At 38.6% G+C, this 12311-nt stretch overlaps 1 protein-coding gene across 2 annotated transcripts; it reads left to right on the plus strand.

Moving 5' to 3' along the window:
* The first annotated feature begins 589 nt into the window (after nucleotides 1-589).
* LOC122654640 (PHD finger protein ALFIN-LIKE 4-like) lies at nucleotides 590-11872 on the plus strand. 2 transcript variants are annotated; one of them, XM_043848831.1, is made up of 5 exons: nucleotides 590-928; nucleotides 1068-1100; nucleotides 6528-6756; nucleotides 10284-10419; nucleotides 11326-11872. In XM_043848831.1, the coding sequence occupies exons 1-5, from the start codon at nucleotides 832-834 to the stop codon at nucleotides 11608-11610; spliced, it is 780 nt and encodes a 259-aa protein (XP_043704766.1). In that variant the 5' UTR covers nucleotides 590-831; the 3' UTR covers nucleotides 11611-11872. The 2 variants fall into 2 exon arrangements, with proteins under 2 accessions (XP_043704766.1, XP_043704765.1); XM_043848830.1 differs by having other exon boundaries at nucleotides 596-928; nucleotides 11323-11872.
* The last annotated feature ends 439 nt before the right edge of the window (nucleotides 11873-12311 follow it).

Genomic DNA, 12311 nt, shown 5'->3' on the forward strand with positions numbered 1-12311 from the left:
ATATTGAGGTTTAAACGGAGGTGAGAGTCTTTGATTGGAATAAACGGTCCCACTTAACTGCTTGACTTCTTTTGCCTAACGATGTTAGATTAAATTATGGATCTAGTGAGTTTCAAGTTGGAACATTCGCGGTTAAAACAAATATTAAGAATCATCAGCTCAAAGTCCAAGACAAAGCCAGAACCAGAACCAGAGCCAGAGCCAGAGCCAGGACCAGGAAAGCTCTCCAGACGAGATCAATTCTGATTACGGTTGGATTGGAATAACAGAAACGATTATACCGATAAAAAAACGGCAAGGGCAATCTAAATTCCAGATAGACCTCCCAAACTCCCAGTCCCAACCGAGTCCGACTAGGACCAGCGTAGTTATGGTCGACCGTCGACGGGGTTGGAGTGACAAATAAAGAAAATCGGTGTATCACCAGCACCAACAGCTCACATTAGCGTCCGCTCGGCTCGTTATCTGTTTAAGCGAACCTTTTTCTTTCCCCAATTCGCTCCCACTTTCACTTTCACTTTCACTTTCACTCTCACTCGCTCTCTCTCACACACGCACACACGCACACCCACACACACACACACTTCCGTGAGAGGTCAAATATTTTGCCCTTTTTCCCTCCTTTCCAATTCACTCTAGCCTCTCTCTCTCTCTCTTAAGTCTGAAGTGAAGCCATGTTGGGTTGGCTCTTTCTGCTTTCAAATCTCAACGTAAACCACTGAAAACATTCGAGTTTTTGTTTCCAATCTCCTCTGTTCGTTCTCGTTGAGTCATATTTCTTTTCCATCCTTTCTCCTTTTACCTTGGAGAAGGTTTTGAAGTTTTGAAGCCATGGAAGGTCCCGGAGCATACAATCCTCGAACGGTTGAGGAGGTTTTTAGGGATTTTAAGGGCCGAAGAGCCGGCATGATCAAAGCTCTCACTACTGGTACTTTTTATTTTACTTTCCTTTGCATTTCCTTAACCGTTATTCGTTCTCGAAGGATTTAGTATATGTTATGTTTCGCTTTTAATATAGGGTTTTCATTTTTGGCGACCCTAATGTGTTTGTGGTTTGATTTTTGCAGACGTTGAAGAATTCTTCCAGCAGTGCGATCCTGGTTAGGGTTTTTGTATACCTTGCTTTTTCTCCTTTTATTTTTCGTCATATAATGTCTGCATGTATATTAAAAGGGAATTATTGATTAGGATGGAAGTTGTAGTACAGTTGTTTTTTCAGATTAGAAGCTGATTTTCTTTTTGGTTCTCATTGCCTCTTCAGAATAAACAGTTCTTCGCATTTTTGGGTGTGTTTTACTATAGATGTTGATTTCTTCCTTTTATTTTTTGTTATTTTGTTTTTTTCCTGAACTTTTTAAATTGAACTTTTGTTTCTCGTACCAGAGGCTACTTGTGGAAGTGGTGTTTGATTTTTTTTTTCCCTGAATGCTTTTATTAGGTGCTGCTCTGGACTTCTCTCCTATCCTTTTGTTTATGATTGAAACCTCTTTGTATGTCTGAAGTTGTGAGCAGTGGCAATGGCTTTTATGTTTAAGAAGTAGGAAACCTAGAAGCGGTTTCTGTTGTTTCATCACATTATAACTTTTGCGAGGGAGTGTTTGGTTTCTCTTCACTCATCTTACATTCATTTGATGGATAAGGTTTCTTCATTTTGAGATATTCTTCTTCCTAATGTTTCTTTGCTATTAAGTCTCATCTGGTTGCTGTTTCCCTCTAATATTCTCAATCCGTCTTGCTGTAACATAAGTAGCAACACCCCTAGTACTTGCCTAGCTTGGCATGGGAGGACTGAATGTGAAAAAAACCTCTAGCTAGGTTTACTCTGTTCCTTTGACGGTCAGATAGGCACAAGTAGCTCTAGATTTATCTTCTCAGCAGAATACATATGCCAGAAATTTAAAGAAGATATCCAGGATTATAGTCGTTACAATTTATATTTATACCAATCTAAGTGTTTAATTTATGGTGAGTATTTCTCTTCATATTTCTGGTGAATATTTCTTTCGTTATTTTGTACATGACATCACTAATTGCTATGGAGAACATAGTTGTCAAACTGTTGCCAAGGCGCCGCTTAGGCGTCCAGGTGGAAAATTTGGGACTAGGCCAGCTGTCGCCTTATTGCCCAAGGCGCTTTGGTGTCGGCAGCACATGCTCACCCCTGTGACTCAACTCCACCACTCCTCGATAAGATGGAAACAGTAGCAGATATACTGTCGCTGCCATCGTCATCACCATAGCAGCAGTAACAGCAGTGCAATAAGTCAAAGAAGATGAACATGGAAGGAGGGGGAGGAGGAAGAATAAGAGGATTGAAGAAGCAGTAGCAGTGGCAGACACAACAAATTCTGCCGACGAAGAGAAGTTGCAGCGGCTAACATCACACCATCATCACTACCAAAAAGAAAAGAAGAAGAAGAAGAAAGAGGAGGGAGTGTACCTGTTTGAGTTCCAGTGTTGTTGCCACTCCCTTCAACGCTGTCGCAGCCTCATTGAGAAAAGGCAGCCACAGAGTCACAATTCTTTTGAGGTTGTTCATAGATCACGTTTCCGGGAGGACGAGTGGTTTTTGCTCCACTATCCTCCCTGGCCTTCTAGTCCTCGCTTCTAGAATCCATCAACATTGAGGATGCCCTCAACTCCCTTCTTCTCGTACCTGTTTGAGTTCCAATGCTGCTGCCACTCCCTTTAGCGCTATTGCAGCCTCATCGAGAACAGGAAGCCACAGTGTCACAATTCTTTCGATGATGTGTATAGAGCATGTTTCTGGGAGGACGAGTGGTTTATTCTCCACTATTCTCCCTGGTCTTCTAGTCATCACTTCTAGAATCCATCAACATCAGGAATGCCCTCAACTCCCTCCTTCTTTAATATGATACTTGTTTATCTTATTTTATAAATTAATTCCTTGAAGCCCCCTTCTTTAATTAGTATTTGTGGCAGAATCCATTGAGAATGCCCTCAATCCTCCCTTTTTGTAATAAGATATTTGTTTAGTTTATTTTAATATATTAATATTCTATTTTATTATAATCAAAAGGAACAAGAGTAAAAAATCACTGTATAAGTAAAGCTTCCAAAGTATTCCTAGACATTTTAAGATTGAAATGAGGACAAATTTTACGAAAATACATTAAAAAATACTGAAATGCGTAGGCGAAGCCTTGCCGGGCGCTTTGTCGCCTAAGTGCTAGCTGGCCCTCGAACGCTTTGGATTGCCTAGTGACAACTATGATGGAGAAAGCCTCATTGATCTGGGTTGACCGTCTAGGAACCTTAGTTGCATGGATTTCCAACAAGGTTTTAATGTTTTAGTTCACTCCCATTTGATTTGTCCTAGAATGAGCCGGACTCAACCTGACTTGTTTGGACTCAATACGAGTATAAAAAAGCGTACCCAGTGCTCGAGGCTTCAACCACTATGAGGTCTAGGGAAAGTCACAATGTACGCAACCCTACCCCTGCTTTTGCAGAGAGGCTGTTTCCTGACTCGAATCCGTGACCACTTGGTCACAATGGAGCAATCTTACCGTTGCACCAAGGCTCGCCCTGGACTCAATATGAGTAAAATGAGGTGTAATTGGAATTGACACCGTTCGATTCTGAGTTGATTCGTGCAATCAATTCCGATCCAAATTTTAATACCATGCAACTCCTTCGCCACTGCGCCCTCCCCATCTTTTTGTAGCCTTGAGATTAGTCATGGCATTCCCCCCCCCCCCCATGGTTTCAGAAAGCAAATTAGAATTAACTGATTCGAATTAGAAGGCCAACCTGTATTCAGATTATGCCTGATTCCTATAACCTTCTTTGTCATGAATGCACTTGGATATTGTTTTCCTCTTTTAATTAGTAAAATCGCAAAAAAATTTATGGAACTTACCTTTTGTAGCAAGGTTTACAAATGTTTTGAATAGGGGGTTGGGTTTACAAATGGAAATCTCCGCTTCTTCTTTCTAACTCCAATTTCTAAGTTTTTTGCTTGATTCAAATCAATGCTCATCTGATTCAAATCAAAATTGACGGAAGCCAATCTCGTGTCTGACTTTGGGTTTTAAACCTTACTTCCTCTAGATACAATATTAGGCTTACTGTTCCTTTTCACTACTCACAAATGCCTGATTACAAGGACCTTGTGTGAACTTTCTGATTGTCAAATTGGTCACACATGTTTAGCGCACCAAAGTTGATGCAACATCTTTACCTCCTTTTGTAGGTAGCTCGCACTCCCTCCTTACATGTCATTGAAGCAGCACAACCCAACCCCCTTGGCACCCAGTTGAAAAAAGGGGAGATTGCTTACCAAGTGTAGACACCCCATTTTCTGCCCCTCCTCTGGGCACACCTTTACATGTTTTTCTGAGTTTCAGCTTTCAGTTCATCCTAGGGGTAGTTAGGTCTTTGCACATGTTTCATTTCCTACAGCTCAAATGGCCAGCGAAGGTCAATCGAAATGAGGAAAACACATTGCATATCATAGGAAGTATATCAGAGGGGAGGGATTATGCTCGCACAAAGACTAGAATAAATATCACTCAGGAAAGGAAGATGCCACATACATATCATTGCCTAAAATTGGTGGAAGGGGATCATATAATGACAACATTTAAAGAAAATGAGAATGGCGTAGAACTGAATAAAGATTTGTAGATTACCTGAGAAGACGGTTGGAACTCTGTATCCAGCAGCAAGAATCCACGAGGAGATCAACCGCATAGAGACCGACTCGATGAATGGATCAACCAAAATAATTGGGGATGGGAGATTATTACATGCCAATTAATGGAAGTAAAATAAAAAGAAAAAAAATGATCTGGAAATCTCAAAGTTGCTTCAACCATGATCGATGGAAGATTAAGCTCATCTGTACCACTGCGATCCATATGGTATATCGGAATCTCGTGACATCGTCCGTCTGTATCAGACTTCAAATTTCAATAGGGTAGCTCGAACATGAAGATTACACTAAGCAAGATGGCTTCCAAATTTACTGAAATGAGCAACCCTCTCTAATATGTGTGCCCCAACCTACAACCTTTGCATGCACGCATTTTTTTCGTTCCCCATCTTTCCTTATTACATTTAAGAACCATTGATAATGCAAGTCCACCATATGGAATGAGGCTTGCTTATTCTTAGGTTAGTTCAATGTAAACCACATTATTCTTAGGTTAGTATTGGTCCTCCATTTCTATTCGTAGTGGAATTGAGAGCTCTCAAATTGCTAAAATCCAGGACCCACAGTAACAATGTAGATTCTCATCCTTATATGAATGGGGCTTACACTTGTTAATCTAATAAAGACACTACATTAACATTGCAACTCCACCATTTCATCCATACAAGGGCAAGACGGGCAAAAAATTGTCTAAATACAAAAACTATTGGTCTGGGTACTCAAATTGTATGGTTTTATAAGTTACGTCTCCAAACTGAATAATTGATAGCCGCCTATTGAGTTAAGTCTAAAAGCAATTTTCCTCAAAGGCTCCATTCGGGGTTGGAGTACAAAGAAGGAAAGGAAAGGAAAGGGAATTGAAGTGAAATTGGTTTAAAGTTAAAAAATAAACTTTATAATTATGATTTTGTAACTTACTTAAAACTCTTACTATATTTGGTAATTATATTTTTCAATTGTAATCTTTAATATCTTTTTAAATCCAAGGGATTTGGTTTGGAATGATTTGGAGTTAATTATACTATCATGATGGATAATGATTATAAAAAATACTATTTTAGTGTTGCTTTATTTTCACTTCCTTTCCCGTTTATTTTCCTTGCTACCAGATGGAGCCAAAATGTCTCCCATCTGATCCCTGTCAAGTCTATGGCCTTTAGTGGACCCTAGGCCTCACTAACCTTGTTTGTTTTAATATCATATCAATAATGACCGGAGCGAGGGTGGTCTAGTCAAATCACGCCCAGCCTTATCGTTGGCTTCCATTTCCATTATAAAACGAAAGTTTGAAGTTCTATAATTTCATTCCAATTTCTGAGGTTATGTGAACTGTCCCACGCACCCCGAAAGGAAAAAAAAAAGGAATTTGTGTGGAATGTTGATATGTTAAGAGTGGGAATAGTTGAAAGGGGTTCATAGGTATGCATATTTCACTGAAGATTTGAGGACTGATTAGAGAGAATAGATAGAGAGGACTAATTGGAGGAAGATGATGGGTTTAAAGCTGGAAGCAGAAAGAGGGATTGTCGCGCGGGTGGTGGTGGAGTACCTTCACACACCTAAAATGTCTGAACTTTATTTCATCCTGGGGTGTACTCTTTTAAAATATTTTCTTGATTAGGTTACTTTCCCTTGAGATATTGCAATGTTATGTTGTGGTAGGATTTGATTTATGATGATTACTGTTTTGTCTTTCAATATATTCTGCTTGATTTCCTCTTTAAGATGTTCATTTCATTTTACACTTATTTTGTTCCCCCTTTTTTTTTAATAGTCTACCGTTTTCTTATTCATAATCAATGATGCAATACTCTCATATCTTTGTTATTATCCATTCTTTACTTCACAGAGAAAGAAAATTTGTGCCTGTATGGATTTCCTAGTGAGCAGTGGGAAGTCAATTTACCTGCGGAAGAGGTGCCTCCAGAGCTTCCCGAGCCTGCATTGGGTATTAACTTTGCCAGAGATGGAATGCAAGAAAAAGACTGGTTGTCTTTGGTTGCAGTCCATAGTGATGCATGGTTACTTGCTGTTGCATTTTATTTTGGTGCTAGATTTGGATTTGAAAAAAATGACAGGTATACCTTTTCTTTATCAGATTTTGATGGCTTTCTTTTTTTTTTTTGGTTGTTCTCAACTGGTAAAAAGGCAGCTTAGTGGGATTTGCTTGTATGTTATATTGTGGATTTGTTTGTATGGTAGTTTGTTTGAGTTTGTTAATCTCGTTCAGTCTTTCTTGTTAAAGTAGTTGATAGGTTATTTAGATCTTGAAATTTGTGTTTAATTGCAGAGCTTTGTTTTCTACTTGAAGCATCATGGAGAGAGCGGGATGTAACAGTGATCTCAGTGAATTCTGGGAGTTTATTTGTGTTGCAAATGCGTGCTTTACTATGATATGTAAATGTTGATAATTTTCTCTTGTCCGCTCTCTCCTCGGTTTAATATCTATTTTATCATTCATTCCCCTTAGTGGTCGTCGCTTGATACGATGGTAAAAAGCTTAGGCTGCCTATGTGAACACAGAGTTCCGAGTCTTAGAGCGGCCACAATGTAGGAACAGTTTAAAAATTGGTCCTATTTTAATATTTATTGGGTATGGGCTTTTAATTCTTTGGGTTTCACAAAAATAAATATTTTAATTAGTAATGGGGCCCATTGGAGATTAGTTTAGGAATTATCTAGCAGTACTTGTTATAGGTATCTTGTGGGGTCCATTCCTTAGCTGTTAGAGTTTTGTCTTGAGTAGTCCTATTGGACAGTTGTCTCAGGAAACTAGATATTGGGAGGGTTTTTTGGGGATCTTTAAATGTATGTATCACCCATCAATCGATGTTACCAAAACGAAATAAGAATGTTGTGTGGATTTACTTTCATTCAAGATTAGAAGGGTTAGGATATCCGGTCAGAGCAACATAACTGAAACTTTCCTAAAGTGGTAAAACTTTGGTTGCATAAAGATAGTAAAGTGTGATTGTAGTAGAAGGCATTATTACTGGTATAGTAAACACAAATTCATCAATTATGGTATTTTCCAGATATAACCGCATATACATACATCTAATTGTACCAATCTTTTTTAACTTTTGGCAAACAATTGTTACCAATCTCTCGAAACGTGAAAACAGCCTATAGATGAACCTTTTTCTTCGCCAGTCTTGTTCCTGCATCTTTCGCTCCCTTGTTTTAAAAACTCATCCATAAATGTTAAAGACTAAGGATATTAGGACTTCAAGATGCTATGGTCTTCTCCCCACCATCCTGATGCGATCCCGGGATTTGGAAACCCTGTTTGGGTTTACTGAGAGAGGAAGGAAGAAGAGGGGACAGTCGACCACTCTGGTCTCACTTGAACACTCCAGTACTTCAAACCCAAATTACATTCAATTCTGTTCACTGGCTTCCATCAATGGGATTACATGGTATAAATAAAAAGAAATCCAACTTAGTAAAGAAATCAACTCAACTAAGAAGTTAAAACAATATAGAATACTAAACTCGAAACAACTCCTACGTATAGGTAAATCTTAGAAAAAGAGAATGCAATTCCAAAGATATACCCAAGTAGCTAATAAACCCCTACCAACCCATGTTGGTCCAAAACTCGGGTTGGGCCAGTTCTGTTTGGGCTTGGGTTTCCAAATCTGGTCATATCACTCCAACCACTCTAATGCTACTGCATCACATCCTGGCATGTTCTAATATTATCTGTTTACAAATTTAGTATACTATAGTCTTGCTTTTGATCCCTCAACTGCTAACTATGGTCTTTCCCCAATTTCTTACAGTTGTGTCCTTTGCATTTTTTGTAATCTGGGTAGCTGATGTTGTATTTGCTTCGACCCGTATTTTCTGATGCTAAACATTGTGAGGTTTTTTCTTGAATGTCCAGTATGTGAATATTGCTACAACTATTTGTTTCATACTATAGACGATGACAGCTGTCATTTTATGGATGCTGGAGGTTTTCTTTTGGGGGTGTCAGTAGATATCTAGTTATCGATTTACTCAATAAGCATTGTACCAATTAGTATGGTCTGGGATCATTTATCTTTCCTGATTAGAAATGGGATGCTATTTAGGTACATTGACAAATTCATGAATTTTAAAAATAAGGAAATCTTACCGGTAAAAAAATTGTAGAACTTGGTTCTCTTGATTCCTATAATTTTTATTTTACTATATTGCTTTTCTGTTAGAGGTATATATATGTTTTTTGCTGTCTTATTATCCTGGATGTTTTGTAATATGATATAAATTGCCTGTATCACTTACCAGTATTTGTCAGGCTGAGGTCTGGAATCATCTGGCATACATTAACCTGGATCCGATATTACCCAAACCTGAGGCATCAAATTCAGACCAGGTAAGTACGGTGAGGGCAGGTCAAATTGATCTCTATCTTGCCTCGTCCCAAACCATTAGGATTTGCTATGACCCTTAATGTGGGTGGCTGGGGTTGTGTTTGGTAAGCCAAATTTCTGGTTCTGCACCCTCTGTTCACTCTGTACAATTGGTTCTCCTTTGCATGCTTCACTAGGAAGGTGGGATAGGTTGACCAACATCTAGTAAGTCCATTTCTGGTGCTGGTGAAACTGCTTTTAACGCAGCATGTTCCTGTCCTTGGGTGTCCATGTAAGGGTATGGGTGTGCAAGTTCTGGCTCGGAAACATTCGATTGCAGATCTTGTATTTGGAGTTCCAACTCCATTTTAATTGGCCTAGTTATTTCTTATATGACTTTGTCCTACTTATCTAATAGACCCATGCAATTTGTGTCAGTAATGCTGGCCTTTTGTTTTTTATTTCTTTTTTTTTGGGGGTGGGGTTCTTGAAGAACTTCATAATGGTAATGGTATATGTTTGTATATATACATGAAATGCTATATGGATGTTTCTGAATTGAATTCCTGTTCCCTGGGCTCCAACTTGTTTACTTAAGAGATGATATTTACAGTTAAAACTTACAGTTTCTGTCAGAAGATGTTTTTCTTTTTGCGATCCTTTGGGGTCGCAGTTTGTTGTATTTCCTTGGAGTTGAGCATCATCCCCAGACCATTTGTTTTTCTGCATGTGTTTAGTGTGTGTTGGGGGGGGGGGGGGATTGGGGGTGTAACCATAGCTGCTGAAACTCTCAACCTTCAGGTAGAAGTCAATTTGTCTTTTTGAGAAAGGATCAGGGAATGGAAAAAGTTAGGTTGGAACTTCTTGTAGAACTTTCAATTGTCAAGGAAGATAATATGGTCTTGCTTGTGGGAATTATTTACACCATATTCCATCAAGATAACTAAATGTTATTATTGCCTTATTGATTTTAACCTACCCCTTATGATATAGGGCATGGTAGTTTAGTTTTCTCTTTCAGCTGAAAGATTCCACCAATATGTTATGGTTCAACTGTAAGTAAAGAACCAATTCTTTGGTATCTTTGCGTTCTCTGTGACCACTTTCAATCTGCCTGGAGTTCGAAATCTGTTTGTAATTATAGATTATAATTTACTTAATATGTATTTTTTCTTTTCGCCATTGATGTTGAATGCCTCAATTGTCTTTATAGTTCATGCACACTTCTATGTATGAAATGAAGTCTTGCTGGATATTTGGTGCAGGAAACGCCTCTTTAGTATGATAAATGATCTCCCAACAATATATGAGGTTGTGTCAGGAACTGCAAAGAAACAAGTAAAGGAGAAGACTTCGGTCTCAAATCATAGCAGCAACAAATCCAAACCAATATCCAAACCGGTAAATAGGACTTTACATGATTCCTCCCTTGATCTGATAGATTTATTGAATTATTTTTTGGTGGATTTATGGTAGAACTACATATCAGATACTTAATAGGCACCTGCTTTGTCGTGGGTTTTGCATGGATCCATGTAGCTTATACCTACATTGGTTGAAATTACAGTCTGGTCATGGGCATCCCCATTTCTGGACCTTTGGATGATGTGAATCTTCACTTATCCTGGTCGATGCATGAATACCATTTAGATTGTGTGGATACTAAGTATCAGCCTAATAATGATGGCTAGAGATAATGCTCACCTTGTGTCCCAGTTCTTTTTAATTAACCTTAACAAGCGTAATTTTTATAGCCACAGACTGGCCTCACCATTTTATGTGTTAAATCTTTCCCAAATTTATAGATATTTTTGGAGCAATGGTCGTCTCTGTTACTTGTAGTCTGTTGTTGATACTGGAAGGGTTTTGGAGTATGTGAATTCTACTCCGTGGCAAGGGTTTCTCAGACCCAAGGTGTTAGTCTTGTCCTAGTTGGGTTATTTTCTATCATGAAAACGACGAAACCTTTTATTAGGGGGTCCTTCATTAATATGCTATTAGTTTATACATTGTTGCCTGAGTGAACATGGAAAGGTGAGCTCGTGCTTTTTGATGTTTATGAAAGTGTTTTCCTTGGAAATGGTATCTAGAAGAGAATCTTTTTTTTATTTTCCTTTCAAATATTTGAATAGGCAGTTAGAGCAAGTGATTATGCATAACAGTATGGCCTCTTGAACCTATGCCTCTGGAAACATACTAGAGTGAGGTTATATTCTGTTTATTTGACTTGGTTTTAATCTCTATTGATGGCTAATGTCTTTCCCTGTGCGGTGTGCAATATTATTACTTCTGTTGAAACAAAAGCAGCGAGCCTTTGAACCCCCCCGGGCCTCTGAACCCCAGGGCAAAATTTCAAAGGGAGGTCTGCCAAAGGAAGATAATGAAGGATTTGATGATGAAGATGAGGAGGAGCATGGAGACACACTGTGTGGGGCATGTGGGGAGAACTATGCGTCAGATGAGTTCTGGATTTGCTGTGACATTTGCGAGAAGTGGTTCCATGGCAAGTGTGTGAAGATCACCCCTGCTAGGGCTGAGCATATCAAGCAGTACAAGTGTCCCTCATGCAGCAACAAGAGGGCTCGTCAATAGGAAACCAGGTTCTTTTCTCTGTGATGCCCGGCTTGCGGCATCATGTGGATTGAGTACTTTAATTTTGGGGATATGACTTTGGGATGATATTTTACTTTTAGGTCTTTCAAAAAATTTCCCCTCATTTGATATAATTAGGTATTTTCCTTCATTAGGAAATTGTCATCTATCAGTAAGATGATGATGATGATGATGATGCAGATCATTTATACTTGATACTGATTGATCTACGTGTTCATATTTAGTCTTCTTTGTTTTTTCATTGATAAGGATTTGGTCGAAAATAGAGTAAATTTGATGACTATGTTCGTTTGTTAAATTGTTGATAGTGATTAGCAATGTTATTATTTTTATTTGGGTTTTATTTCTATTTTAATTTAATCTCCCTTTCTGTCACTCAAGTTTATAGGTAGTGCTGTCCGTATTGCTTTTGGTCGATACTGATACGAAATGGATCCTGCTGGTAATGGGCATAAATTTAAAATTGAATTACTTTTTTGTCCAATACAACCGTATCAGTATTCCACTATATCGATATGTATCCGCCGATGCGGTACCTATACTCAGAATGATGGTCTCTCTACTTATAATCACTCGTTTGTGGCCTTAGTCATCAGGTTGGGGGGCATGGGGAGCCCTGGAATGAGTTTTTTTTTTCTAACTACATTTTTAAGTTAGTCTTCTACTAAATACATTTGAAC

Source organism: Telopea speciosissima, chromosome 3 (assembly GCF_018873765.1).
Source record: "Telopea speciosissima isolate NSW1024214 ecotype Mountain lineage chromosome 3, Tspe_v1, whole genome shotgun sequence".
NCBI classification, from domain to species: domain Eukaryota; kingdom Viridiplantae; phylum Streptophyta; class Magnoliopsida; order Proteales; family Proteaceae; genus Telopea; species Telopea speciosissima.

Excerpts from the sequence above, each read along its gene's own strand:
- LOC122654640 (XM_043848830.1), top strand. The coding sequence starts at position 832 with ATGGAAGGTCCCGGAGCATACAATCCTCGAACGGTTGAGGAGGTTTTT. Across the intron at positions 6,757-10,283 it reads GGATTTGAAAAAAATGACAG|GAAACGCCTCTTTAGTATGA; the intron begins GTATACCTTTTC and ends TATTTGGTGCAG. Across the intron at positions 10,420-11,322 it reads CCAAACCAATATCCAAACCG|CAGCGAGCCTTTGAACCCCC; the intron begins GTAAATAGGACT and ends TTGAAACAAAAG.